Source organism: Oncorhynchus gorbuscha, linkage group LG18 (assembly GCF_021184085.1).
Source record: "Oncorhynchus gorbuscha isolate QuinsamMale2020 ecotype Even-year linkage group LG18, OgorEven_v1.0, whole genome shotgun sequence".
Taxonomy (NCBI): Eukaryota; Metazoa; Chordata; class Actinopteri; order Salmoniformes; family Salmonidae; genus Oncorhynchus; species Oncorhynchus gorbuscha.
Genome location: NC_060190.1, coordinates 13743166 through 13770739, shown reverse-complemented (window position 1 = coordinate 13770739; position 27574 = coordinate 13743166). Strand labels below are relative to the sequence as shown.

General features: G+C 45.3%; 1 protein-coding gene across 3 annotated transcripts; it reads right to left on the bottom strand.

The window, feature by feature from the left end:
- Positions 1–114: 114 nt before the first annotated feature.
- LOC124003355 (probable G-protein coupled receptor 179) lies at positions 115–27524 on the bottom strand. 3 transcript variants are annotated; one of them, XM_046311529.1, is made up of 12 exons: positions 26988–27524; positions 25752–26855; positions 22915–23023; positions 13815–13899; positions 13284–13510; positions 11455–11523; positions 10382–10491; positions 9920–10158; positions 9426–9564; positions 8775–8877; positions 7132–7281; positions 115–6705 (listed from the first exon to the last, which is right to left on the bottom strand). In XM_046311529.1, exons 2-12 carry the CDS (start codon positions 26651–26653, stop codon positions 1600–1602), a joined length of 7239 nt encoding a protein of 2412 aa, XP_046167485.1. In that variant the 5' UTR covers positions 26654–26855; positions 26988–27524; the 3' UTR covers positions 115–1599. The 3 variants fall into 3 exon arrangements, with proteins under 3 accessions (XP_046167485.1, XP_046167486.1, XP_046167487.1); XM_046311530.1 differs by having other exon boundaries at positions 25752–26852; XM_046311531.1 differs by lacking the exons at positions 22915–23023; positions 25752–26855; positions 26988–27524 and adding an exon at positions 20440–21736.
- Positions 27525–27574: the final 50 nt, after the last annotated feature.

Sequence of the window (27574 nt, the reverse complement as noted above, 5' to 3'; positions counted from 1 at the left end):
CCATTTTCTTTTAAGAAAACATCATGAAGCTACATTTAGTTTTCTGCCTTTTTATATAAAAATGCACTGTTGTTCGTTGCATCTAAAACAATAATAATCCATATTGTCCAGATCTGTACAGATTGTATGGTTTATTTCAATGGTGAATATATTACATGTTAATTTAAAGAATACAAAAATAAAATGTCCCATCTCTTTTTTCATACCTTTTTCATTTCAGTGAATGTACATTTTATATCCGAATAATCTGTACTTTTCATAAGCAAAACATACAAAAATAACTGAAATCAACAGAAATCACTTTCAACTTGCATACACAAAGGATGCATTGTGTAATGATGGTGTTTCATTCTACTTAACAAAAAGACAGCACACCCATTCAAAAAACGCTCACAAAACGAAGTTAGTCCATTGCGAATAACATGATATCACCAACGCACAAACTTTAATTTCCACTGAATGCGGAGATGTGGCCAAGATGGATGGATACATTTGGTAAATAAAGCATGGAAATGGTGAATAAATCAATGACAATGGCCTTATGTACAGTTTTAGCAGGACTATTCTAGGGTGCAGTTATTTTTAGGGCAACTGTTTCCAAATTGAGTTGTATGCTTTAAAAAAATAAATGTGAAAAAGGTTTGGTCTTCCTCAAAGTTTAGATCTACCTTTTTAAAATGTTTAAATATGAATTCATGTGTTTATTCTTCTTTAATAAAATTGGTATTGTAAATGATTCAAAAGAACAGATCATAGCTAGTTCTTCACAAGTCAGTATTGAATTAGTATGATTTAAGTTCTCTGTTAAAGTTAGATGTATTATTAATATTAGCTCTGTGTCTGTGGGGACATGATCATGTTGTTGATCCACATTACTGACATTACATTTGATATCCTTGTAGCCACGACTTTGTAATTGACACAATTGACTTTGAAAAAGCACAGATTTATATTACAGCTGGAAAGCTGTCCTTAAATTGTTTGGAATGTGTTTTTAGCAGGCAACAAAAGGACATGCATCACCACCATTGTAATCAGTGATTTACAAAAATGCTGGATGTGCTTCCAGGTTAACCTGAAGGAGCACTGGTCTGGTGTAGATTATTTCCGTGTGTCTATAAGGAGTTATCGCCAGCTTCGTCAAGCTCAGGCTGTTATTTAAACACATTGTCAACCTTTCACAGCCATGGCGATGGGGTTTTAACTGTGTGATACAGAAGAGCCCATTGTCACTGAAACACAGAAAGACCGAAAACAATATACATTTCAAAAAGGGGTCAAAGTGGTAAGAAGAAGAGGGACTGCATCCAGAAGCTTTCTCTGGTTGAGAAGCTGGGAGGGTAAATGTACCTCTGGTAGGCAGAGCATTTGCAGATCCTGGCCCAGGGGCGTATTGCTTGTGGAGCAGTGTTTTTCTGGGGAGTGTTATGGATGGACAGTCCAGGGGCCTTTGCTACATTCAGGTTTGCAAAGGTCATGTCCTATTCATTACCCCCCCCTGCTATGGGACAGCTTTGCACAGTGACCCAGTCAGTGAATCGGGTGCAACAACCCACTGAGACCATTCTTGTTCTAGCCAGTAATTGACAGTCTTGGCGTTTACAAGTCGGATGGGAAGACGAAGGCTTCCGCAGCACTCTCGGCATCGTCTTCCTCCTCTTCCTCTTCAAGAATGTTTTCAGGCTCCCATGTAAAAACGTCAGAGTTATTGTCGTGTTCTGTGATGGATGACGGGGATGATGGTGATTTGGTCCCTTCCATCTCCCAAGGGCACATAGCATCACGCCGAGCCAGGGGCATATTAGCTTTGGCTGCCTCTGCCGTCTGTGTGCTGCCGGCTACAGGTTCTGCAGCGTCACCCTCTTCCATAGAGAGTGCACCCTGGGTCTCTGTGATGTCCTGTATGCCACTGGCAATCATAGTTTCCTCTTTCTCTGCAGATTTTTCTGGTTCATCAGTTTCCCATGAGCAAACGTCTTCTCGAACACTTTCTTGCTTTTTTATCTTCTCTGGTTCTATAGGATCCCCGGTCTCCCAAGGACAAATGTCTGCCTTGGTGCTGTCCTGGCTTTTACTCTTTTCTAAATCTTCAGCTGGACCAGTTTCCCATGGACAAATGTCTGCCTTGGTGCTGTCCTGGCTTTTAGTCTTTTCTGACTCTTCAGCTGGACCAGTTTCCCATGGACAAATGTCTGCCTTGGTGCTGTCCTGGCTTTTAGTCTTTTCTGACTCTTCAGCTGGACCAGTTTCCCATGGACAAATGTCTGCCTTGGTGCTGTCCTGGCTTTTAGTCTTTTCTGACTCTTCAGCTGGACCAGTTTCCCATGGACAAATGTCTGCCTTGGTGCTGTCCTGGCCTTTTGTCTTTTCTGACTCTTCAGCTGGACCAGTTTCCCATGGACAAATGTCTGCCTTGGTGCTATCCTGGCTTTTAGTCTTTTCTAAATTTTCAGCTGGACCAGTTTCCCATGGACAAATGTCTGCCTTGGTGCTGTCCTGGCTTTTAGTCTTTTCTGACTCTTCAGCTGGACCAGTTTCCCATGGACAAATGTCTGCCTTGGTGCTGTCCTGGCTTTTAGTCTTTTCTGACTCTTCAGCTGGACCAGTTTCCCATGGACAAATGTCTGCCTTGGTGCTGTCCTGGCTTTTAGTCTTTTCTGACTCTTCAGCTGGACCAGTTTCCCATGGACAAATGTCTGCCTTGGTGCTGTCCTGGCCTTTTGTCTTTTCTGACTCTTCAGCTGGACCAGTTTCCCATGGACAAATGTCTGCCTTGGTGCTGTCCTGGCTTTTAGTCTTTTCTGACTCTTCAGCTGGACCAGTTTCCCATGGACAAATGTCTGCCTTGGTGCTGTCCTGGCCTTTTGTCTTTTCTGACTCTTCAGCTGGACCAGTTTCCCATGGACAAATGTCTGCCTTGGTGCTGTCCTGGCTTTTAGTCTTTTCTGACTCTTCAGCTGGACCAGTTTCCCATGGACAAATGTCTGCCTTGGTGCTGTCCTGGCCTTTTGTCTTTTCTGACTCTTCAGCTGGACCAGTTTCCCATGGACAAATGTCTGCCTTGGTGCTATCCTGGCTTTTAGTATTTTCTGACTCTTCAGCTGGACCAGTTTCCCATGGACAAATGTCTACCTTGGTGCTGTCCTGGCTTTTAGTCTTTTCTGACTCTTCAGCTGGACCAGTTTCCCATGGACAAATGTCTGCCTTGGTGCTATCCTGGCTTTTAGTATTTTCTGACTCTTCAGATGGACCAGTTTCCCATGGACAAATGTCTACCTTGGTGCTGTCCTGGCTTTTAGTCTTTTCTGACTCTTCAGCTGGACCAGTGTCCCCTGGACAAATGTCTACCTTGGTGCTATCCTGGCCTTTAGTCTTTTCTGACTCTTCAGCTGGACCAGTTTCCCATGGACAAATGTCTGCCTTGGTGCTGTCCTGGCTTTTAGTCTTTTCTGACTCTTCAGCTGGACCAGTTTCCCATGGACAAATGTCTGCCTTGGTGCTGTCCTGGCTTTTAGTCTTTTCTGACTCTTCAGCTGGACCAGTTTCCCATGGACAAATGTCTGCCTTGGTGCTGTCCTGGCTTTTAGTCTTTTCTGACTCTTCAGCTGGACCAGTTTCCCATGGACAAATGTCTGCCTTGGTGCTATCCTGGCTTTTAGTATTTTCTGACTCTTCAGCTGGACCAGTTTCCCATGGACAAATGTCTACCTTGGTGCTATCCTGGCCTTTAGTCTTTTCTGACTCTTCAGCTGGACCAGTTTTCCATGGAAGAATGTCTGCCTTGGTGCTGTCCTGGCCTTTAGTCTTTTCTGACTCTTCAGCTGGACCAGTTTCCCATGGACAAACATCTGCCCGAACACAGTCTTGCTTTTTCATATTTTCTGGTTCTTCGGTGACATCAGTGTCCCAAGGACAAATATTAACTCGAACACTATCTCGTCTTTTATCCTTTTGTGTTTCCTTGGAGATATCTGCTTTAGTACTGTCTTGTCCATTTGTCTTTTCAGTCTCTCCAGTTTCCCAAGGACAAACATCAACTTTGACACCATCTTTCTCCTTTGTCTTTTTTGGATCCTCAGTTTCCCATAGACCAATCTCCGTTTGAGTGCCATCTCGTCTTTTTGTCTTGTCTGGCTCATCAGTTGCCCCTGTTTCCCAAGGACAAACATCTGCCAGAGCGCTGTCTGGTCTTTTAGTCTTTCCTGTTTCTATGGAGACAATAGCCGGAGTGCTTTCTTGCTGCTCTGGTTTCTCAGTCTCCCAAGGACAAATATTTACTTGAACGCTGTCAGTCTTTTTTGGATCAGCTTGAGTTCTGCCTTGGGTTTCCCAAGGACAAACATTTGTACACAGGCTGTCTTTTCCTTCTGTCTCTTCTTGGTCTCCAATGTCCCATGGACAAATATTGGTTTTTGCAACAGTGGTCTCCTGGGAAAATGATCCTTTGGTGATCTTTATGGCTATGGGTGGCATTGGACTCTCCTCCTTTTCCCAAGGACAAAGTACTGTCAAGTCTTTCGGTGGGTCAGGGAATTCCCATGGACATGCTTTCGCTATGGGGACACTTCGTTTTTCAGGGGCAGATTTAGGTTGCTCTGTGCTTTTTGTTTGTACATCTTGCTTCCCAATGCTTGGCATGTCCCTTGATTTCCAAGGACAGACATTCTCCCGTACACCGTCTTGGGATTTTGGGGTCTCTTCAGATTCCCATGGACAGACATTTGCATGTATTATCTCCTGACATTTTGGTGGCGCCTTATGCAATCCCTTGTTCTCCTGTGGATGGACATTTTCATAAATAATCGCCACCTTTACTTTTTCAGGGAAGGAATCCCCCACATCCCAAGGGCAGACATCAACCCGTACACTCTCTTGGGGTTTTAGGCCTTGAGAAATCTGTGGGGTTTCATCGGTTTCCCAAGGACATACGTCTGTTGGTTTCTTGTTCAGACCCTCTGATTTCTTCTCAGACTGGTTGGACGCTGAAGTAATTGGGATGGTGGAAACAATAGCTTCCGAAGGGCATACTTCTCCCCGGATACTCTCCTGTCTTTTCAATACTTCTTCTGATTCCCAAGGACATACACTGACACGTGCAGGCGCCTTTGGATCCTCCTCTGGTTCCTCCACCTCCCACGGGCAGATGTCTGCTATGATGCTTTGTTGTCTCTGTGGGGCCTGCTGGGAGGAAGCAGGAACATCCCATTGGCTAATATCTGATTGGGCAACATTCAGAGCAGGCATAATTTGGCAACCCCTTCTGTGAGTGGAAGGAGTCTTAGCTGTGCTATGTGCAGTGTTTTTGCTTGAGATGAACACGTTTTCATACATACTGTCCTTTTTCATGTCCTCTGACTCCCAAGGATAGACAGTGGACTGTACAACCACTATTCTCCTAGGACTTCTTTCAGAGGAATCACTCGATGACAGTCTGATTGCAGCCTGTTTCACGAGGGCAGGTTTCACATCTACTGTTGTCATACTTCTTTTTTGCTGTGTCCTTTTGTCTATGCTTGAAATATTATATTTCTTCTCCAAGTTTGAAACACTTTGTGATTTCACTTCTGCGCTTGAAATGCTTGAAGTTTTTAATTTTAATGCTGCGATAACGGCGATGGTGGCTACACTCCCCTGGCTTTTTTGTGATATTGAGTCCAGTTTCTTAACCGTATCTCCTGCTGTCTCCTTTTTGTCTTTTTCCTTGATGCCTGCATCCACAGATCCTACAAAAGATTTTACAGAGAGCCATTTCTGGGTGGAAGTGCGGAAGGAGAAGACCCGCATGTTCTTTGGGGACCCAGGTACACTAGCGGAGATGGGAGCCTGGGGTCTCGGGGACTCACATTCTGCCTCTCCACCTTGTGAATCCCCAGCAGGACTTTCTGCTGGGGTAGGAACTGGTAAATGGTCCCAGGGGCAAATATGTTTCAGTATTGGTGATGATAAACCCTCTGGGCTCTCTGGTTCTTCCTCAGAGGGAGCAAAGGTAACGTGTGGCTGGTTCTTGTTGGCAGGGCGTTCCTCCGCAAGCTCCCAGGGACACACTTCCGCCTTGTCATAGGACTGGGATTGCACAAGGGCACTTGAGGTCTGGTCCTTGATAGCGACATCCTGTTGGGACTGCCCTTGCTCGCCTTCGGTATCTCTGCCTACCCGAGAGGTGTCTTCCAGACTGTGGGTTTTACTGGGCGCTAAACTGAGTGACTTGTGTAGCTTGGCAGGTCCAGGAAGCAGGAGATTGTTATCGACTGTAAGGTTTTGGGCACTGGCCGACTTACAGACCAATGGTGCCATATACAACGAGTCTGTCTCAGAGCGCTGTGAGCATCTCTTAGCTAGAGTCGCCCTTAACATGGAGTCGTGCAAGGAGGGGTCTTTATCGGTTACATAGTCATAGTCACTTTGAGATTTACGCAGCACTGGTGAAGGCTGCTTTACTGGTTGATCTTTGTAATTTACGCTAAAAGTATCTGGCGCTCTCTTACTGGACTCGGCGTGCGTAACATCCCTGCTGCCCAAGTTGACCTCTTTGCCATCACGGCTACACTGTCGACTCATGGACTCTGGGATCTCAGTGATACGCTTTATGATGGACCGGCCCAGCCCGCGCCGAGAGCTGCGCTTCTTCTGCAGGTGGGGGTTGTTTGCTGTCATCTTCTTGGTCTTGTGGACCTCCAATTGACCATACAATTTCTTCAGCTCATCCTGGTTTCAGGTGAAAAGGAAGAGAGAAGGAAGGATAAAGGGAATTAGGGAGGGTATTGGTATGAGTGAGCAGAGGGAAAAACCATAGGGAACAGTTAGTTGGGGAAGAGTTATTGTTAAGGACAAGGAGAGCAAGTTTAGGGAGAAGAGTAGGGGCAGGCGGAGGAGAAAACACAGGTCAGTTCTATGCCAGGCCACAAATTGTGAAATACACACAGGGCTTTCTATGTCTATAATGAAAATTAGAATTGTTTTAAATTAGTATAAAGTGATCCTGCAAATGGTTATAGCAGTAATTCAATGTTTATAATTGTTTTATTTTACTAAGGTTTAAATTTGATTCATAATTTCTCCCCCTCTTGGCCTAGACAGTGCCTGAATAGAAATGGTCACTTAGTAAGTGCCCAGGGCAGAAAAGGACTTTACCCGAATGTCATCGGGGTCCAAGCTGTGGTCACTCCAAACTGCTGAGGTAAAACTGCTGTTGAGGTACGAGCCGGATCGCCGCAATTCCACCTCATCCTCATAAACCTCCTCTGCAATCTCCTCTCTCCCCGCCCTCGAAACATGGAGGAACTACAGAACACACACACAGTAGTTATTATGTGTCAGATTCAGATTTATACTTATGTTGCTTGTGGAAGAAAATTGCCATGTACACTACCGTTCAAAGTTTGTGGTCACTCAGAAATATCCTTGTTTTTGAAAGGAAAGCACATTTTTTGTCCATTAAAATAATGTCTAATAATCAGAAATACAGTGTATACATTGTTAATGTTGTAAATTACTATTGTAGCTGGAAACAGCAGATTTATTTTATGGAATATCTACATAGGCGTACAGAGGCCCATTATCAGCAACTATCACTGCTGTGTTCTAATGGCACGTTGTGTTAGCTATTCCAAGTTTATAATTTTAAAAGGCTAATTGATCATTCAAAAACCCTTTTGCAATTATGTTAGCACAGCTGAAAACTGTTGTTCTGATTAAAGAAGCGATAAATCTGGTCTTTAGACTAGTTGAGGATCTGGAGCATCAGCATTTGTGGGTTCGATTACAGGCTCAAAATGGCCAGAAACAAAGACCTGAAACTCGTTAGTATATTCTTGTTCTGAGAAATGAAGGCTATTCCATGCAAGAAATTGCCAAGAAACTGAAGATCTCGTACAACGCTGTGTACTCCTCCCTTCACTCTACAGCGCAAACTGGCTCTAAGCAGAATAGAAAGAGGAGTGGGAGGCCCTGGTGCACAACTGAGCAAGATGACAAGTACATTAGAGTGTCTAGTTTGAGAAACAGACGCCTCACAAGTCCTCAACTGGCAGCTTCATTAAATAGTACCCGCAAAACACCAGTTTCAACGTCAACAGTGAAGAGGCGACTCCAGGCTGCTGGCATTCTATTTAATGAAGCTGCCAGTTGAGGACTTATGAGGCATCTGTTTCTCAAACACATGTACTTGTCCTCTTGCTCAGTTGTGCACCGGGGCCTCACACTCCTCTTTCTATTCTGCTTAGAGCAGTTTACTCTGTTCTGTGAAGGGAGTAATACACAGCATTGTACGAGATCTTCCTTTTCTTGTCAATTTCTCACATGGAATAGCCTTCATTTCTCAGAACAAGAATATACTAACGAGTTCCAGGAGAACATTCTTTGTTTCTGGCCATTTTGAGCCTGTAATTGAAACCACAAATGCTGATGCTCCAGATACTCAACTAGTTGAAAGGCCAGTTTTATAGCTTCTTTAAATCAGGACAACAGTTTTCAGCTGTGCTAACATAATTGCGAAAGAGTTTTCTAATGATCAATTAGCCTTTTAAAATTACAAACTTGGAATAGCTAACACAACGTGCCATTGGAACACAGGAGTGATGGTTGCTGATAATGGGCCTATGTAGATATTCCATAAAAAATCTGCCGTTTCCAGCTACAATAGTCATTTACAACATTAATGTCTACACTGTACTTCTGATCAATTTGATGTTATTTTAATGGGGGGAAAAAAGTGATTTTCTTTCAAAAACAAGGACATTTCTAAGACTTCCCCAAACTTTTGAGCGGTAGTGTACCTTGGGTATGAAGAGCAGGGCCAGTGTCACAGTGATAGTGACATGCGTATGGGTGAAGAACAGCAACAGCATCCAGTCAGGATGCAGAGAGGGCATGACAAACCTAAGGAAAATATAGAACAGAAAGACATGTTCTATGTCCCTATACAATATGCATTTCTCCTGGTGAATAAACATGTTTTATTCAGTGATGTATATAAACCCTGGATTGCTGATGCTATGTATTGGCCAATGAGAGGCTTTGAAGCCACCGGTCGGCCATATTGGCACCCCCCAGAAGAAGCAGTCCTCCATAGGAATTAAATGTTTCAAAGACAAAATTACATGAATTTGTCGGAGTGGGCACAGTAACTTTCAAAAAATGATACTTTAAGGAACATGTTTTTTTATTTATTTTAATTTTAACGTCTAGCTCACATAATATAATTTAAAGTATGCATTGTGTCTGTAATAAAATAAACGTATTGTATAAAAAAACATGTAGACATGAATAATAATATGTATCACAATGGTTGGGGTGTGCCGAGATGGAGGTGCGGTGGCTTCAAAACACTGCCCCCTGTCAGTCATCTAGTGTAGGCTTATATACTATAAATAATATTCGTTATCCCGGTTTACTGCCTCTGTTTAGAGGCAGTAAACGCTGGTTACCGTAGCAGGTGGAACATGGAGGATAGCAGCAGCTCGTTGTGTATGGCGATACCTATGTAGCGAGGCTCGTGGAAGGCTGAGGGCACTGGCTTCACAGCACTGCACAGTAAACTGCCCCAGCACAGAAACATCAGCTCGGCTGAGACAAAAAAATAGACAGACATAACGTTTATTTTCTTATCATACACAAATAGCGTCAGGCAGTAATGTTGTTTTTATCTGGGTTCTTGAGCTCAAAATCACATTTGTAAATTGATTTTTACCCCTGACCTCAATCAGGAATGTGATTTGTAGCTCAGTGTTCTTTTGTTTGAAACCAGTCAGAAAAAGCCAAATCGATAAGAGTAGCATTTACTGGATTTTTGGTTTTGGTCAAGAGGTCGACACAAGAATGCTTGTGTGCTGGAGTTTCTCTTTTCAATATAGATTTTTTTTCTCTGTATCACCTGGAAAACACGAACAACCCTCTTTTTCAATTAGTGTTATCCACTCACCCACGGCCATCATGTAGTCCCAGCGGTCCAGGTCACAGAGGCTGAAGCCCTGACCATCCGACGTGGTCGATATGATCAGTAACGGAACGTTACGGTCACGGTTCTGTAGAACGCCCGCGGTCCACGCACACAAGAACCAGCTGACGGTCACAACCATAACTCCCAGCAACCTCAGCAGGTGTATGCTGGACATGTAGGGCACTCTCTGGGCTGTGCGCGACAGGAACACCTTAAGAACCCTGTATGTGTGGGAAGTTGACTTGATGTTACTCATTCCACAAAGAGATACATATACAGACACTTTGTGACACATTTTGAATTACATTACAGCATACAAATGGATCTGAGTCCAATGAAAGATCTCACAACATATTGTTTGACCTGACTATAACGAGGGGATACACATGAGGTGATACTGACGATACGTGAAATGTAGTAGTGAGAGAGTGCAGTAGTACAGACCTATATATCTTCAGTGTTACCGTTCCATAGACGATGGCAAAGCCCAGAAGTCGCACCCAGCGAAGCAGGATGCACCGGAAGGTGCTGGGCTTGAAGTACAGGATGAAAACCTGAGGGGGAGAGATAGAGAGAGGTATTATCAGATGTTCTATCACGTGAAATCACTCCCTATGAGCTTAGTTTACCTTGTCTTTGTAGTTACAATAGGCAACAGGCTTTGTGGATAAAAAATCATACAGAAGCATAATTGATTATAATGTGTTCAAATTGAACATTTCTACCTACCTCAAGAGGGGAGACACACGATGCACTTAGTAATCACAACTGTATACAACAGCACAGAACGTATACAGAAATGAGCAGTGTACATGACTGTGTGTGTACATGAGTGGAATTGTATGTGTGCTCTAGGTCAGTGACCGCGGCAACAATAGATCAAATGGCTGGAGGGCTAAAGGGGGCGGTGTGTGACCACCCCAGGTGATGCCCTACAGAGATGAGAGAGTCTGTCCCTCAGTTGCCCTTTTGTCTGGGCCAGTGAGCCACAACTACAGCAGACTGAAAGGAATTTCACCTTTGTATCTGCCTTTTAGCGTCCGAATCCCCCATGGGTGTTTCTTTAGTGCATCTGTGATACCGTAGTGAAGTAGGAATACAGCAAAGCTCCTCCGATTTGAACGGAGGAAGGGAACACATTAATATGTGTATATCGCACATATGTAACTCAACCTTGTGTTCTAGCGAGCGAAGTAATATGATCCATGACTTACAAGGGCACCTCATGCCCCCATCACTTACCATTGGCTTGAACGGGATACTTTGATCAGTGATTCAGGCTAGATACACGTATGAGTGAGTCTTGCAACGACTACTTCATTTAGATAATGAATCACACAAGTGATCGATAATCTATCGCCGGCCATTGAGTAATGCAACGAATACATTGGCTGCGTCCCAGATGGCACCCTATTCCCTACATAGTGCACTACTTTTGACTAGGGTCTATACGGGTGCCATTTGGGATGCAACCTTCCCCTCCTTCCCCTCACTCACTCATATACTCTCTCACTCACCGGGAAGTACAGGAGCAGAGAGCCAAACAGGATGGTCTCTAACAGCAGGAGACCTGATGCCCGGATTCTCTATAGGTGAGATAGACAGAGAGAAGGGGGAGAGGTGAGATGGAGGGAGGGAAGAGAGGAGGGATGGATGCGGGAGAGAGGGAAGGTGAGGGGGAGGGAAAGGGTGAGGGAGGGCAGAGAAGACGGAAGGTAGAGGTCGATGGAGAGAAGGATGCGGGTGATGAGGCAGAGAGAGGGAAAGGGTGGATGAGGGAGAGAGAGGTGGAAGGGGAGATGGAAAGTGAGGGGAGGGGGAGAGAGAGGAATTGAGGAAACATGATTGGTTTAGTATGATGACGGTCTTACAGTGCTTTGATTTCTGATGTCTCTGTTGACCATCGCTGCTCCGTGTTTAACCATTTAACTCTAGATATGTTGATGTATGCAGAGACTAGATCCATGGAGCACTATCTTGTAGAGGAAGAATGGCCAGGGGGAGGTACAATTATACTAATGCCCCTGCTGTAATGCGATGACACATGAAGATATACAGGTATCTGCCAAAATAAAGGAAACACTTGAGCAAAGGAGAGGTACAAAGTATTTGAAAGCAGGTTCTTCCACACAGGTGTGGTTTCTGAGTTAATTAAGCAATTAAAATGGCCATTTCCATCATGCTTGTATAAACATGCCCAGTTGGCCATTAATTTGGCAGCAATGGCTAGAAGAGATCTCAGTGACTTTGAAAGAGGGGTCTCAAAGGAGTGTAGGGGGTTTAAAGTGTGTGTGTGTCTCAGTCACCAGATCTCCACCCAATTGAACACTTATGGGAGATTATGGAGTGGCGCCTGAGACAGCGTTTTCCATCAACAAAACACCAAATTATGGAATTTCTCAAGGAAGAATGGCGTCGCATCCCTCTAATAGGGTTCCAGACACTTGTAGAATCTATACCAAGGTGGATGGAAGCTGTTCTGGCGGCTCGTGGTGGCCCAACGCCCTATTAAAGACAACTTATGTTGTCTTTCTGTATGTTTTCTTTATTTTGTCAGTTACCTGTATGTTGGCCATACTGTATGCATACATCTGATATCGGATAAATGTATTCATTCATAAGCTGTCACATAGAACTGTCACATAGAACATGGCTTAAGATATTCAATTCATGTTGACACTCAGAGCTCATATTCATATTAATTTGGTCTCATAGGTCATAGTGAATAATATTACATGGACAGGGAGGACCTGATCCTAGATCAGCACTCCTACTTTGAGACGCTTTTTAAATTCAAGCACAGAGCCCAGAGTTAGGTATTTCTTATCAGAGTGACAACGACTATGATGAGTAATGACAGAAGACGTCAAGATGACTAGATTACCTGTGATAGAGCCACAGAGCAGAGTTTCAGCATATGCTATATACAAGGAAGCAATATTCTAGCACTGACAGTGTTTCAAAAGAATGAGGGAACAACTTAATTGTTACTTTTAAGAGAGCTTGATATCAATTTCCTTGTAAGTATAGACTAAAGTAGCACTGCGAATAAACTTTGAAACTTGAAGATTAGTGAGAACTTCATGATGAAACCGCACAGTTAACCATCAATGATGGCTTGTTGTAGAAGTTGCCCTTAACCACAGATCTAGAATCATATGACTCTACCATTAACCTTAACTGTTAAGAGGAGTTACTCCAGAGGTGTATTCATTAGGCACCACATGGAAGAAAACATACTGCAACAGGGAGGGACTACCTTAACTTGTCCAACAAGAAACACACATTTTCCATTGCTATACATTTTGCTACAGTGTACCCTAATAAATATGACCCTCTCACTCACCCTGCTGCGTCTGAACTGGTAGGCCACCAGCATGCTGATGAACACCAGCAGCATGAAGAAGCCCTGGACGGCCAGCACCCCGGCTCTGAGGAACCAGTCCTCCTCTACCCAACAGGGGGTGCCGTCCTCGCAACGCTTGCAGCCCGGCCAACAGGGGAGACAGATGGGCAGGGCCGGGTAACACACGCCACCCCCCTCCCCACCGCTGCCGTTCAGGGCACCACCTCCTGTATTAGACATGCATGGGGATAGAAACAAAGACAGCTGGACAGTGACAACAATAAATCTTTAAGCATTGTCTTAGAGCTGTTTTTGGCATACAAGTCAAAAGATTACATCATCTTGACCAGGGCCTTATATGAAGTAAAGTTCTTAGACAAATATTGAATAGAAATGTTCTTGATTGTGTATGCATCCCAAATGGCACCCTATTCCCTACATGGTGCACTAGCCTGTGGGCCCTGGTCAAAAGTAGTGCACTATAAAGGGAATAGGGTGCCATTTGGGATGAAACCTGTGTATCTTCTTTACCGTCCATTGGGGGGCTGTAGTATCCCTCTCTGCAGCGACAGCAGTACTGGCCCAATCTGAATCCCTGGCCTGTGATTGGCTCACACTGGAGGGTAGTAAAAGCAGTGGGGGTTAGAGTTCACATCACAGTACAAGGACTGGGGTGTAAATATCCCCTGAGGCTAGTAGTTTGAGTTTTGATCAATCAATGTCCTAATTGGCTGAAACCTGATTGGCTAGACGGAGTCTACGCACATGATTACCAAGGATGAATAGGGTCTAGGGAATAAAAACGATTTAATTAAATGCAAGCAATACTTTTTCGTTGGCATATCTGCATCCATTGCAAAGTTTCCAGCTGTAAACAGCTGTGGATGTCAGAAAAACAAATGCAACCAAGGCATCATCTCTGCTGCTGCTGTAATACCAGCATTTCTGGGTAATAATGGCCAAAAACACAATGTTCTCTTGTTATGGTAAAAAGGGCTTTGTTGGTATGAATTATTAGTTAGGTGACTGTATTGCCTATGCCCGATTGGACTGACATGCTTGGCCGTTCTTGAGTTAATGGAGATGGAGTGTGTTCCATATGTTCTCTCAGCCAGCCTGGTGTTAGTTTCTCCACCATGATGGTTCCCAGCACAGCAGCATTCAGTCAAGGAAACTGTCATGTTTTGTCTTATATTGTCTTGTCATTTTGCTTTCCCTTCTGTTCGTTTCCCCCTGCTGGTCTTATTAGGTTCGTTCCCTTTTTCTATCCCTCTCTCTCTCCCTCCCTCTCTCTCTCTCTCTCCTCTCTCTATCGTTCCGTTCCTGCTCCCAGCTGTTCCTATTCCCCTAATCAATCATCTAATCTTTTCACACCTGTTCCGTATCTTGCCCTCTGATTAGAGTCCCTATTTCTCCCCTTGTCTTCCGTTTCTGTCCTGTCGGATCCTTGTATATTGTTCGCCGTGCTGTGTCTTGTTTCCCTCAGATGCTGCGTGTGAGCAGGTGTCTGAGTCTGCTACGGTCGGTGCCTTCCCGAGGCAACCTACAGTTTATGGTCGAGTCTCCAGTCTGTCCTCGTCACTACGAGTGGAATTAGTTTTTTATGTTTTGTTTTCTGCTCCGATTTGTCTAGGAGTATTGCCTATTTTCCTTTACTGGAATAAAGACTCTGTTTTCGCCAAGTCGCTTTTGGGTCCTCATTCACCTGCATAACAGAAGGATCCGACCAAGAATGGACCCAGCGACTATGGATTCTCTCTACTCTACTCTCGAGTTCCAGGGAGCGATGCTCGGCAGACACGAGCAGGAATTGTCTGCTGGTCGGCATGCCGTTGAGACCCTGGCCGCTCAGGTCTCCGACCTCTCAGGACAGTATCAGAGTCTTCGTCTCGTGCCACCAGCTACTTCCTGGTCTTCCGAGCCTCCGGAACCTAGGGTTAATAACCCACCTTGTTACTCCGGGCAGCCCACGGAGTGCCGCTCCTTTCTCACCCAGTGTGATATTGTGTTCTCTCTCCAACCCAACACATACTCTAGAGAGAGAGCTCGGGTTGCTTACGTCATATCACTCCTTACTGGCCGGGCTCGAGAGTGGGGCACAGCTATCTGGGAGGCAAGGGCTGATTGTTCTAACAATTACCAGAACTTTAAAGAGGAGATGATAAGGGTTTTTGATTGTTCAGTTTTTGGGAAAGAAGCTTCCTGGTCCCTGTCTTCCCTATGTCAAGGTAATCGATCCATAACGGATTACTCTATAGAGTTTCGCACCCTTGCTGCCTCCAGTAACTGGAACGAGCAGGCGTTGCTCGCTCGTTTTCTGGAGGGACTCCACGCTAAGGTTAAGGATGAGATTCTCTCTCGGGAGGTTCCATCCAGCGTGGATTCTTTGATTGAACTCGCTATTCGCATTGAACGACGGGTAGATCTTCGTCACCGAGCTCATAGAAGAGAGCTCGCGTTAACTGTGTCTCCCCTCTCTCCGACACTACCATCTTTCCCCACTGACTCAGGTGTTGAGCCCATGCAGCTGGGGGTATTCGCATTTCGACTAAGGAGAGGGAACGGAGAATCACCAACCGCCTCTGTCTCTATTGCGGTTCCGCTGGTCATTTTGTCATTTCATGTCCAGTTAAAGGCCAGAGCTCATCAGTAAGCGGAGGGCGACTGATAAGCGCTACTAGACGGTCCTCTCCGTCAAGTACCTGTACTACCTTACCGGTCCATCTACGCTGGACCGGATCGGCAGCTTCCTGCAGTGCATTAATAGACTCTGGGGCGGAGGGCTGTTTTATGGACGAAGCCTGGGCTCGGGAACATGACATTCCTCTCAGACAGTTAGGGGAGCCCACGGTCATGTTCGCCTTGGATGGTAGTCCTCTCCCCAGTATATTATGTGAAACCCTACCTTTAACCCTCACTGTATCTGGTAACCATAGTGAGACCATTTCTTTTTTGATTTTTTGTTCACCTTTTACACCTGTTGTTTTGGGTCATCCCTGGCTAGTGTGTCATAATCCTTCTTTTGATTGGTCAAGTAATTCTATCCTTTCCTGGAACGTTTCTTGTCATGTGAAGTGTTTAATGTCTGCTATTCCTCCTGTTTGTTCTGTCCCCTCTTCTCAGGAGGAGCCTGGTGATTTGACAGGAGTGCCGGAGGAATATCATGATCTGCGCTCGGTCTTCAGTCGGTCCAGAGCCAACTCCCTTCCTCCTCACCGGTCGTATGATTGTTGTTCTGATCTCCTCAAGAAGCGTTTTGCATCCGCTCCTATCCTTGTTGCACCTGACGTCACTAAACAGTTTATTGTTGAGGTTGACGCGTCGGGGCTGGGCGTGGGAGCCATTCTGTCCCAGCGCTCCGATACTGACGATGGGGTCCACCCTTGTGCGTATTTTTCTCATCGCCTGTCACCGTCGGAACATAACTATGATGTGGCTAACCGCGAACTGCTCGCCATCCGTTTAGCCCTAGGCAAATGGCGACAGTGGTTGGAGGGGGCGACCGTTCCTTTTGTCGTTTGGACTGACCAAAAGAACCTTGAGTACATCCGTTCTGCCAAACGACTGAATGCGCGTCATGCTCGTTGGGCGTTGTTTTTCGCTCGTTTCGAGTTCGTTATTTCTTATTGCCCGGGTACTAAGAACACCAAGCCTCATGCTTTATCCCGTCTCTTTAGTTCTTCTGTGGCTTCTACCGATCCCGAGGGGATCCTTCCTGTTGGGCGTGTTGTCGGGTTGACTGTCTGGGGAATTGAGAGACAGGTTAAGCAAGCACTCACGCACACTGCGTCGCCGCGCGCTTGTCCTAGTAACCTTCTTTTCGTTCCTGTTTCTACTCGTCTGGCTGTTCTTCAGTGGGCTCACTCTGCCAAGTTAGCTGGCCATCCCGGCGTTCGGGGTACGCTTGCTTCTATTCGCCAGCGGTTTTGGTGGCCTACTCAGGAGCGTGACACGCGCCGTTTCGTGGCTGCGTGTTCGGACTGCGCGCAGAATAAGTCTGGTAATTTTTTTTCTGCTTCTGCTCCTGGTCTTGCTGGGTCTCAGTCTGTTCCCTGCCATCGCATCTCTCCTGTTCTTGTTCCTGCCCTTGCTGTGTCTCAGTCTGTCCCTAGTTGTTACTCTCCTGGCCTGTTTGGTCCTGTTTGCTCTAAAGCTTTCAGTTCTCTACCCGTGTCTCTTTTTTTTTTTTAGAGTAGTACCCTAGTTTCCCTTTTTATCGTTTTCCGTTACGGTCCTGAGGAGAGGAGTTGGGTTCTTTCTCGGGACGTGCTGGACCGTTTGTGATTTATGATTTCCTCCGTTGCCGCCAGTGTTCCTCCTCGAGTGCGCCAGGAGGCGCTCGGTGAGTGGGGGGGTACTGTCATGTTTTGTCTTATATTGTCTTGTCATTTTGCTTTCCCTTCTGTTCGTTTCCCCCTGCTGGTCTTATTAGGTTCGTTCCCTTTTTCTATCCCCTCTCTCTCCCTCCCTCTCTCTCCTCTCTCTATCGTTCCGTTCCTGCTCCCAGCTGTTCCTATTCCCCTAATCAATCATCTAATCTTTTCACACCTGTTCCGTATCTTGCCCTCTGATTAGAGTCCCTATTTCTCCCCTTGTCTTCCGTTTCTGTCCTGTCGGATCCTTGTATATTGTTCGCCGTGCTGTGTCTTGTTTCCCTCAGATGCTGCGTGTGAGCAGGTGTCTGAGTCTGCTACGGTCGGTGCCTTCCCGAGGCAACCTACAGTTTATGGTCGAGTCTCCAGTCTGTCCTCGTCACTACGAGTGGAATTAGTTTTTTATGTTTTGTTTTCTGCTCCGATTTGTCTAGGAGTATTGCCTATTTTCCTTTACTGGAATAAAGACTCTGTTTTCGCCAAGTCGCTTTTGGGTCCTCATTCACCTGCATAACAGAAACAGCCATTTGGACGCTCTCCTCTCGCCTCCGTGTTAATCTAAGTTAAAACCTAAATGGATATGTAATGCTTCGCTACCAAGAGCATTATCCCTTTTATGCCAGTGAAATCCCATATGCACATACACACACAAACACGCATGCACGTAACACACACACGCCCACACTCAAGTACACGTGCACTCCCACATCAGGTAGTGACAGACCTAATGGCATGCTTAAAATAGCAACGGTCATCAAAATTGTTTAAAAAAATTTTACTATTCTAATAAATGCATCAGTTGGACAATGGATGAAGATACTCCAAACTTTTTGAATTTTTATCATCCATGAGATATTGAGGTATAGCACATAATAAAAATATTTTACTGGCACGGACAAATAATGAATGGAGTTCAGGGATTTTGGTGGGAATGCAGATATTCAATTTATTGTCAAATTTAACTTTTTTCTTCTTAGAATGCACTCATATACATTTACTTATTGTATCAGGTATTTTTTAAACGATATGTACCTAACTTGCATAAATACACCAGATGTATTTGCATATATGCGTAAATTAACATAAAGAGGAGGAACAGGGCCGCAACCACCAGACACTTGCTCGGTCAACCCTACCTGCACTGTCTAGACAGCCTCATTTTTTACTGTTGTTGTCACGTTCTCTTGCATAATTCAACAAGTGTGTCAATAGCAGGATGCCTTCACATTAAAAATCAACACGCTTGTCTCTAGATTACACCTACAGTATCTAAACATAATTTACATTGTTTGAGAGATCAGACATATCACTATAATTCAAGTCTTCATTTTCTGAAGTTGGTTTCACTTCAGTGCATCTAATTTGTAAACATTTCAACAGTATTAAAATATATTTACAAAAATAGTGTTTTTGTATACATTTTTTTATTTATTTTAATTTTTAAAAAGTGTTTTTATTGAATATCCAAAACATAAAATACATTTTCAGTGAAGCCGCTCAACAACTACATCATACCAGTCATCCAACATCCCATTCAGAGTGACACACAGAAGCATCCAGGGTCAATGCTCTGCTCAAGGGCACGTTGACAGATCTCCCACCAGGCCAAAAAACGTGAACCCGAACCCTCCAAGATCCCCCCAAAGTTCCCCAATAGCTATCCCTCAACCATTCGAAACCCTTCCCACAGTCCCCCCAATAATAAAAATACAATGCATTGCATTCCCCGCCCCCAAGAATCCCCCAATGCATCAACAACCAAGAGAATGAACTGAAGAGAAAAAATAAAAAGACAGAAGAAAACAGCAAACAATGCAAAAAATAAATAAGATTACACAAAAAGAACAACAAAATTGACAAAGGACATCAAAGACAACAAAGATCATAACTGCAATGTCAACTGTATATGTTTGTGTGCATGTCTGGCACTATTACATGTATGTGTGTGTTCTTGTATGCGTTTATTTGAATGAGAGTGTGTGTATATGCATGTGTACAAACACCTGCACAGCGTCAGCCTCAGGCAAACCGGCATTAGTCGTAAAAACACTGCCCCTCAGTGTCATTCAAACATACTTTTCATTACGTTAAAAAAAATGTTTTACTTTTATCTCCCACACAACAACTCCACACCCAGTTGTCTCTAATTCCACATACCAACCCTCAGCTTCCCTCAGCCCATCCCATCTATCTCTGCTGGTCACCCTCATCCCATCCCATCTATCTCTGCTGACCACCCTCTTCGGATTTCTACGCAACATATCTTTCAACTATGCGGTGATTTTTAAAGTACATTTTCAATCTAATATAATCGAATAGAATCAACAGATTGTGATTTGAAGATAAATACTTTTACTAAGAGTATTAGTATATTAGTAATTGACTGGCACGGTCACTCCAGATCTCCTAACAGTACTATTTATAGGGTCAATTTTAGATCCATGCTATGCATTTTCAGCCATTCCTGAACCTGAGACCAGAAACAGGCAACCTGAGGGCAATACCAAAATAAATGGTCTATTGATTCTGTATCCTCACAACAAAATCTGCAGAGCTTCGATGATTTTATGCCCCAAATATTAAACGTTTTGTTAGTGGCAAGAATTCTATATAATAATTTTTGCTGAAAAGCACGAAGTCTTGAATCTTGCGTTGTTTTATATATCAACTCATACACCCTGTACCATGGAATCGGTGCATCAAAAATCTATTCCAAACTATTTTGCAATCTGTATGGCACAGTTGTCAACATCCTGGTCCTCAAATGAAACTGGTATACTTACCTATTTATGCTATTTTTATTCCTCCGCCAGTTTTGACCCTTTATATTGGGCAGACAGACCAGTTCCCTACGTCTATTAAATTATTACTTTTTAAAATTCCACAAAAATGAACACCATCGAAATAAGGTCATCTTTCTTCTCATTGTTCTGATGTACGCGTCGAGACGGCGTGTTAAATCCCTGACGACGCTTTAGCTATCGTATAGATTCAACAGAAAGACCTTCTAGCCCATTGCAGCCATTAGCGCGGTGTGTTTGACAGGTCATAACAAACATTTCCACGTTCGTAACGTTAATGGAAAAAACGACAGGCACAAGCAAGAGTATGAAAGAGTCGGAGGATCAAAATGAAAGCTATCAATCTAGCTGAATTTAATTGACGTGGTTTTGCATCCCTTAAACACAAGAAATAGATGCCTGAAAAATACAGATCCTCAAATGGGCGGGGTATTCTCGTTCCTATTTAAAGGGTTAAATATTTGTATGTGCGGTGGATTCAATTGAACGCAGACATGAAGGCAATTTAATTCTCTCAGATGGAGATGGCGTACATGGTAAATCATTAAAAGTCAGCCGGTTGGTAAACCTAGCATGGACCTGCACTTTAAAGCCTCATGATGTACATATCAAGCTCACTCCAGAGGCGTATTTGCTCTATGGCTAGTCTCACTTACTTAGTGTCTATCTAATGTGGTTCATTGTGTGATTTATTTTTATTGCATTTTGTCATTCTGATTGAGAGAGGTGTTTTTTTTTATTTTGTTTAGTTGACTGTTACTTGGATTTAAAATTGAGTTGGTGAGTAATTTGTATGTAACACACACAAGTGAAAGTGAAAGACACATCTGTTGCCTTTTGAAAAAAATCGGATAAAGGTATCAAATCACTTGATTTAAGTGTAGATATATCATATAGTTTAAATACATTATAACATTTTTTTTTAAATGGTTTCAGCATACAAGCCATCTTTCCCCTTTTTAAAGAGGCCTTAGCCCACAATTAGATATTAATCAATTAACTCCATTTGTAGGAAATGAAATAATATCTAATATAACATCCCATTCTACCTGGAAATCAATCTCTCTCTTGTTCCACCTCTGACCTGTCTCTGGATGTTCCATGAGGGGACAGGATGAGACTAGAGAGGGGATGATGCTGATGAGATTGGGATATGGTTGTGCTCCTGTGTTGTTTCTGTCTGTCAAATCAGTGATGGGTGCATGGGGATTGGGGGAAGGATGGCTGGATTATCATCTTAATCCTGCAGCTCATCCCTCCGCCACCCAGCACAGCTATCTTTTCACAGAAGGGCTGGATGAGAGGGAGAGGATTGTGTCAGAAAGGACAGATGATGATCAAACAAGAGAAGGGGAATAAATTGGGGGGTGAAGGTAAAGGAGGAGGTTGATGAGTGTATTTATATGCATCATATGATGTCGCAATACCCACTACTACTACTTAAATGGTGCCTATATGGTGACTTACAAAAGTGTATAGGTTAGGGCTTGGCGTATTGTAGTCGTGTCAAAAACGACAGATTTTAGCACCCAAAGAATAGCCCGCAATTACACAGAACAATGTTGTGTGTAATTGCGGGCTATTCTTTGGGTGATTTAATCAGTAGTTTTGAATAAAATAAACATTTTATGTGGCGTCGGAGCTCCAGTACCCTCAACTCCAATGTAAATCGTGGAGTTGAGCTTAGTCAGTTAGAGATTTTGCAATCTCTTGTGACAGAGTAGCCCACTCAAGGTTTGGTCCTAGGAGATGTAGGGCTCTATTCAATCAGATCCGCTTTAGCAGACATCCGCTGTTGTTTTTGGCATTGTCGGAAGTGGAAGTGCATTAGAGCAGTCAAATCCACAAGTGGCTCCTGGCATTATATCTAAAGCAGACGTTGCCATTGAGTGCATGGAGTTGCATTAAGATAATTCCAATGCAGCCTTGTTCCAAAACTGGAATGTGAGATCTACACCTCGGTTAGGGTGATAGAAATCCTCATTATTTCATTGAATGATTTTCAATTTGAGCGTCATTGTGTATATGTAGCCTACACTTTCTCGTTGGGGAAGGAGAAGTTGTGTTCCCATTCATTTTCAACGAGGGCATGCAGAGAAATGTGCGGGGGATTGTGAGAAGGTGAGCCGAGAGAACCCTGCTAGCAGAGCAGTAGAAAAATGCTCTACTTTATACAAATTTCAAGCAAAGTGAAGCATTGGAGCAAAGAATTGTCAAGAGGAGGCATTGCCTCTGGTCAACACCCAGTGTATTGCGAGTGGGATGGGTGTGGATTCGTGACAATGATCAAGAGCAGCTGCTGACCGATTTGACAGCTCCAACACTATCACCGGTTAACGCTTGATCTGATTGAATCTAGGCCTTGGTCAGAGATAAGGGGTTCTGTAACTCTTCAACAACAATTTGGAGTTCAATTACTATTTTTCCAGGTCTTAAATGTTTTGAGAAGATCTTTACCTCCATGGTGGTGCGGTTACACTGGTGTGTGTTGGCAAACCAAGCGTCCCCCGTGTCACACTGGTTCACATCAAGGCCCTGTACGTTTACATCCACACGGATTACACCCCTGGTGCAAGTGCGCGCGCACACACACACACACATACACACACACACACACACAAAGAGAAACATCCATTTCAGTAATAGAGAATATCCCGGAAACTAACTGGATACAAACAAATAGCAAATAGCAACATAAACAACAGGACCTTTTATGGGAACAAATATATTATTATTATAATTGAATCATCCATATTCAACAATATCGCCTGAAGCTTGACATTTTCTCTCGATAAACTTCTTTGGCCTTTAAAAGTGACTTACTTTGAAATGTCAGATGGTTTCCAGCAATGGGTAATTCAATCATATCTGCTATTTCAAATGCTTATCAAAGTATCTCCAGTGTGGCTCTCTGGTTTCTACTACACTACTACTGCTACTACTACTACTGCTACTACTGCTGCTGCTACTACTGCTGCTGCTGCTACTACTACTACTACTGCTCCTACTACTGCTGCTGCAGCTGCTACTACTACTGCTGCTGCTACTACTACTGCTGCTGCTACTACTGCTACTACTGCTGCTGCTACTACTACTACTACTACTGCTCCTACTACTGCTGCTGCAGCTGCTACTACTACTGCTGCTGCTACTGCTACTACTACTGCTACTACTACTACTGTTACTACTGCTGCTGCTGCTACTACTACTACTGCTCCTACTACTGCTGCTGCAGCTGCTACTACTACTGCTGCTGCTACTACTACTGCTGCTGCTACTACTGCTACTACTGCTGCTGCTACTACTGCTACTACTGCTGCTGCTGCTGCTGCTACGACTACTGCTACTACTGCTACTGCTCCTACTACTGCTGCTGCAGCTGCTACTACTACTGCTGCTGCTACTACTGCTGCTACTACTGCTGCTGCTGCTGCTACGACTACTGCTACTACTGCTGCTGCTGCTACTACTACTGCTCCTACTACTGCTGCTGCAGCTGCTACTACTACTGCTGCTGCTACTACTGCTGCTACTACTACTACTGCTCCTACTACTGCTGCTGCAGCTGCTACTACTACTGCTGCTGCTACTACTACTGCTCCTACTACTGCTGCTGCAGCTGCTACTACTACTGCTGCTGCTACTACTACTGCTGCTGCTGCTACTACTACTACTACTGCTCCTACTACTGCTGCTGCAGCTGCTACTACTACTGCTGCTGCTACTACTGCTGCTACTACTACTACTGCTCCTACTACTGCTGCTGCAGTTGCTACTACTGCTGCTACTACTGCTGCTGCTGCTGCTACGACTACTGCTACTACTGCTGCTGCTGCTACTACTACTGCTCCTACTACTGCTGCTGCAGCTGCTACTACTACTGCTGCTGCTACTACTGCTGCTACTACTACTACTGCTCCTACTACTGCTGCTGCAGCTGCTACTACTACTGCTGCTGCTACTACTACTGCTCCTACTACTGCTGCTGCAGCTGCTACTACTACTGCTGCTGCTACTACTACTGCTGCTGCTGCTACTACTACTACTACTGCTCCTACTACTGCTGCTGCAGCTGCTACTACTACTGCTGCTGCTACTACTGCTGCTACTACTACTACTGCTCCTACTACTGCTGCTGCAGTTGCTACTACTACTGCTGCTGCTACTACTACTACTGATACTGCTGCTGCTGCTGCTGCTGCTACTACTACTGCTTCTGCTACTGCTGCTCCTACTACTGCTGCTGCTGCTGCTACTGCTGCTGCTGCTGCTACTACTACTGCTACTACTGCTGCTACTGCTACTGCTACTACTACTACTACTGCTACTGCTCCTACTACTGCTGCTGCAGCTGCTACTACTACTGCTGCTGCTACTACTGCTGCTACTACTACTACTGATGCTACTGCTACTACTACTACTACTGCTCCTACTACTGCTGCTGCAGCTGCTACTACTACTGCTGCTGCTACTACCACTGCTACTACTACTACTGCTACAACTGCTGCTGCTGCTACTACTACTGCTCCTACTACTGCTGCTGCAGCTGCTACTACTACTACTGCTACAACTGCTGCTGCTGCTACTACTACTGCTCCTACTACTGCTGCTGCAGCTGCTACTACTACTGCTGCTGCTACTACTACTACTGCTGCTGCTGCTACTGCTGCTACTACTACTACTGCTCCTACTACTGCTGCTGCTGCTACTACTACGGCTGCTGCTACTACTGCTACTACTACTACTACTACTGCTGCTACTACTACTACTACTACTACTACTACTACTACTACTACTGCTACTACTACTACTACTGCTGCTGCTACTACTACTACTGCTGCTGCTGCTGCTACTACTACTGCTGCTACTGCTACTACTACTGCTACTGCTACTGCTGCTGCTGCTGCTACTACTACTGCTGCTACTACTGCTACTACTGCTGCTACTACACCTGCTACTGCTACTACTGGGGCCAGATATTTTCAGAGCCAGGCACTAAATGTGAATTATAGCCTACTGGGGGCAGGAGTAGTGGGTTGGGGCCATCATATGCCCTGATGATGGTACTTAACCTATCTACATCAATTATGTCATCAGTATGAGACACAGAGAGAGACATGGGTTTGTCCAAATGGCACCCTATTCCCTATGTCATGTGCTACTTATGACCAGGTCCCTCGCCCAACTCGCCCTGGTCAAAAGTAGTGCACTATATAGGGAATAGGGTGACACTTTGTCAAAACCTTTATAAGCAATAGAGTGCCATTTTAGACGCAGCCAGGGCCCTGACTGACCTAAACTCAGGGCTGAGGTCGGGCTTCAGGCCGTAGAAGGAAGTGGATAGGGTGAGCAGCCAGCCCGGCAGGAAGCGGCCGTCCTCACACTCTAGGAACGGCCCATTGGCCCAGCGCACCCCGCTGCGATTGGTCACGTAGCTATCACCCCGCCCCCATTTGGGCGTGTCCAGGGTGCTGAGGTCATTGAGGAGGACTCTTTTAGATAGTGTCGAGGTGGGCTGGTTGGAGGTGGCGGGAAACTTGAAACTGCTGAACCAGGTGTCGTCGGGTGCGGGGGCCGGGAGGTGCAGACTTTCCCATTGGCTAGAGAGGTCCTGGAGGAGGATGTTCTGGTACCTGGGGGGGGCAGGGTTCCGGGAGGCGCGGAGCACAAGCTGGGGGGTGGTGGAGGCTGGGTCGGCGTCAAAGGTGAGGAGGGCCTGCCGGATGAGGGGGTCGGCCTCCAGAAGGGCGCGCACCATGGCGTGGTACCACTCCATGTCCTCCCGCACACTGCTCTCCCGCAGGTCGCTGGCCTGGAAGATCATGTTGAGGAAGTTGGCCGTGTTGGCCAGGGCGTCCATGGACGGTCGGAGGGGGCCATAGAACCCTCGCGGCAGGGGGCCTTTCTGGCCCGTGAGACTGTACGCCCGATCGCACTCCACTATCCCCAAGACGGAGTAGTCCCCGCTGTAGAGAAAGACCTCTGCCGGCGTCCAGTCCTCCTTTGGGGCTTCCGAGGAGATCGTGACCGACCCTGAGGGATTGGGGCTGTAGGGGGTGCCCGGCTCCCCTGTAGTGCTCACAACAGACACCGTTGGGTCCTCTGACTCGGCTGTAGTCCCCAATTCAGAAACTATGCTAACCTGTGCTGAAAGGAGGGGTGTGAGCAGCAACAGGAGGAGCCAAACAGGGCCCATTCTCAAATCCACTCTAGTTGGGGGGGGCCATATACTAATACTATTTTATAATCTCTAGTTTTGACCTTTTTCAAAATCCTCAAATAAATGTCACATTTTGGCCTAGGCTTGGATAGCCTCATAAGCCTCTTCTCTCATCTCTCTTTACGTCTCTTCTCCCCAGTTGTAGTCATACAGGCAGAGGTGGTCCAGCAGGTGTCTGCTGTAACGACAAGGGCGAGTCAATCATCTGTAGCACTGTCTTAGACACACAAGACACTGTGTTCATTTGTGCCCCATATTCCCACTCTCCACACACACACACACACACACGGATAAAAATCATACTCTCTACCTCCGATGGGAATTGGGGGAATCCAACTGGTGTTCCTGGTTAATCCTGCATGTCGGTGGGAGGGAGAAGGAATTGTTGGGGAAATCCAGTGGCGTTCCCACTCAATCCCACTACCATTCCCATCATGTCCGCAGTCAATCTGCCTGTCACTCCCATGTTTGTATTCCCGTTTCCCAGCGACGAGTCCCCTGTGAGAGCAGCAGCAGAACAACGAGAGACAAAACCACCCGAGATTAGAGAGAGAGAGGTGCGCCACACTCCCAGCCCAAAGCAAGCGCTAGCGTGTACGATAGGAGGAGGCAGAGAGGGAGGAGGGAAGGGAGGGAACAGCCCACAATTGAAGGTCTGAGCCAAGGTGAGAGGAGAGTGAGAAAGCAGGTATAGTAGCGTGTAGAAGGGGAAAGAAAAAGAGCAGCTTTCCTCCGTCTCTCTTCTGCGCTCCTTCTATCTGCCTGTTACATTCTTTCTCGCTCCACAGCTCCTCTGTAAAGCATCTCTCGCGCTCGCTGTCCACTCTCTTTCTCTCTCTCTCTCTCTGACTGACGGTGATTACCCCTGCTCCTCAACCTCTACCTTCCCTCTCTCTC

Excerpts from the sequence above, each read along its gene's own strand:
- LOC124003355 (XM_046311529.1), bottom strand. The coding sequence starts at position 26,653 with ATGGGCCCTGTTTGGCTCCTCCTGTTGCTGCTCACACCCCTCCTTTCA. Across the intron at positions 13,511-13,814 it reads CTACAGCCCCCCAATGGACG|GAGGTGGTGCCCTGAACGGC; the intron begins GTAAAGAAGATA and ends TGTCTAATACAG. Across the intron at positions 11,524-13,283 it reads ACCAGTTCAGACGCAGCAGG|AGAATCCGGGCATCAGGTCT; the intron begins GTGAGTGAGAGG and ends TCTCACCTATAG.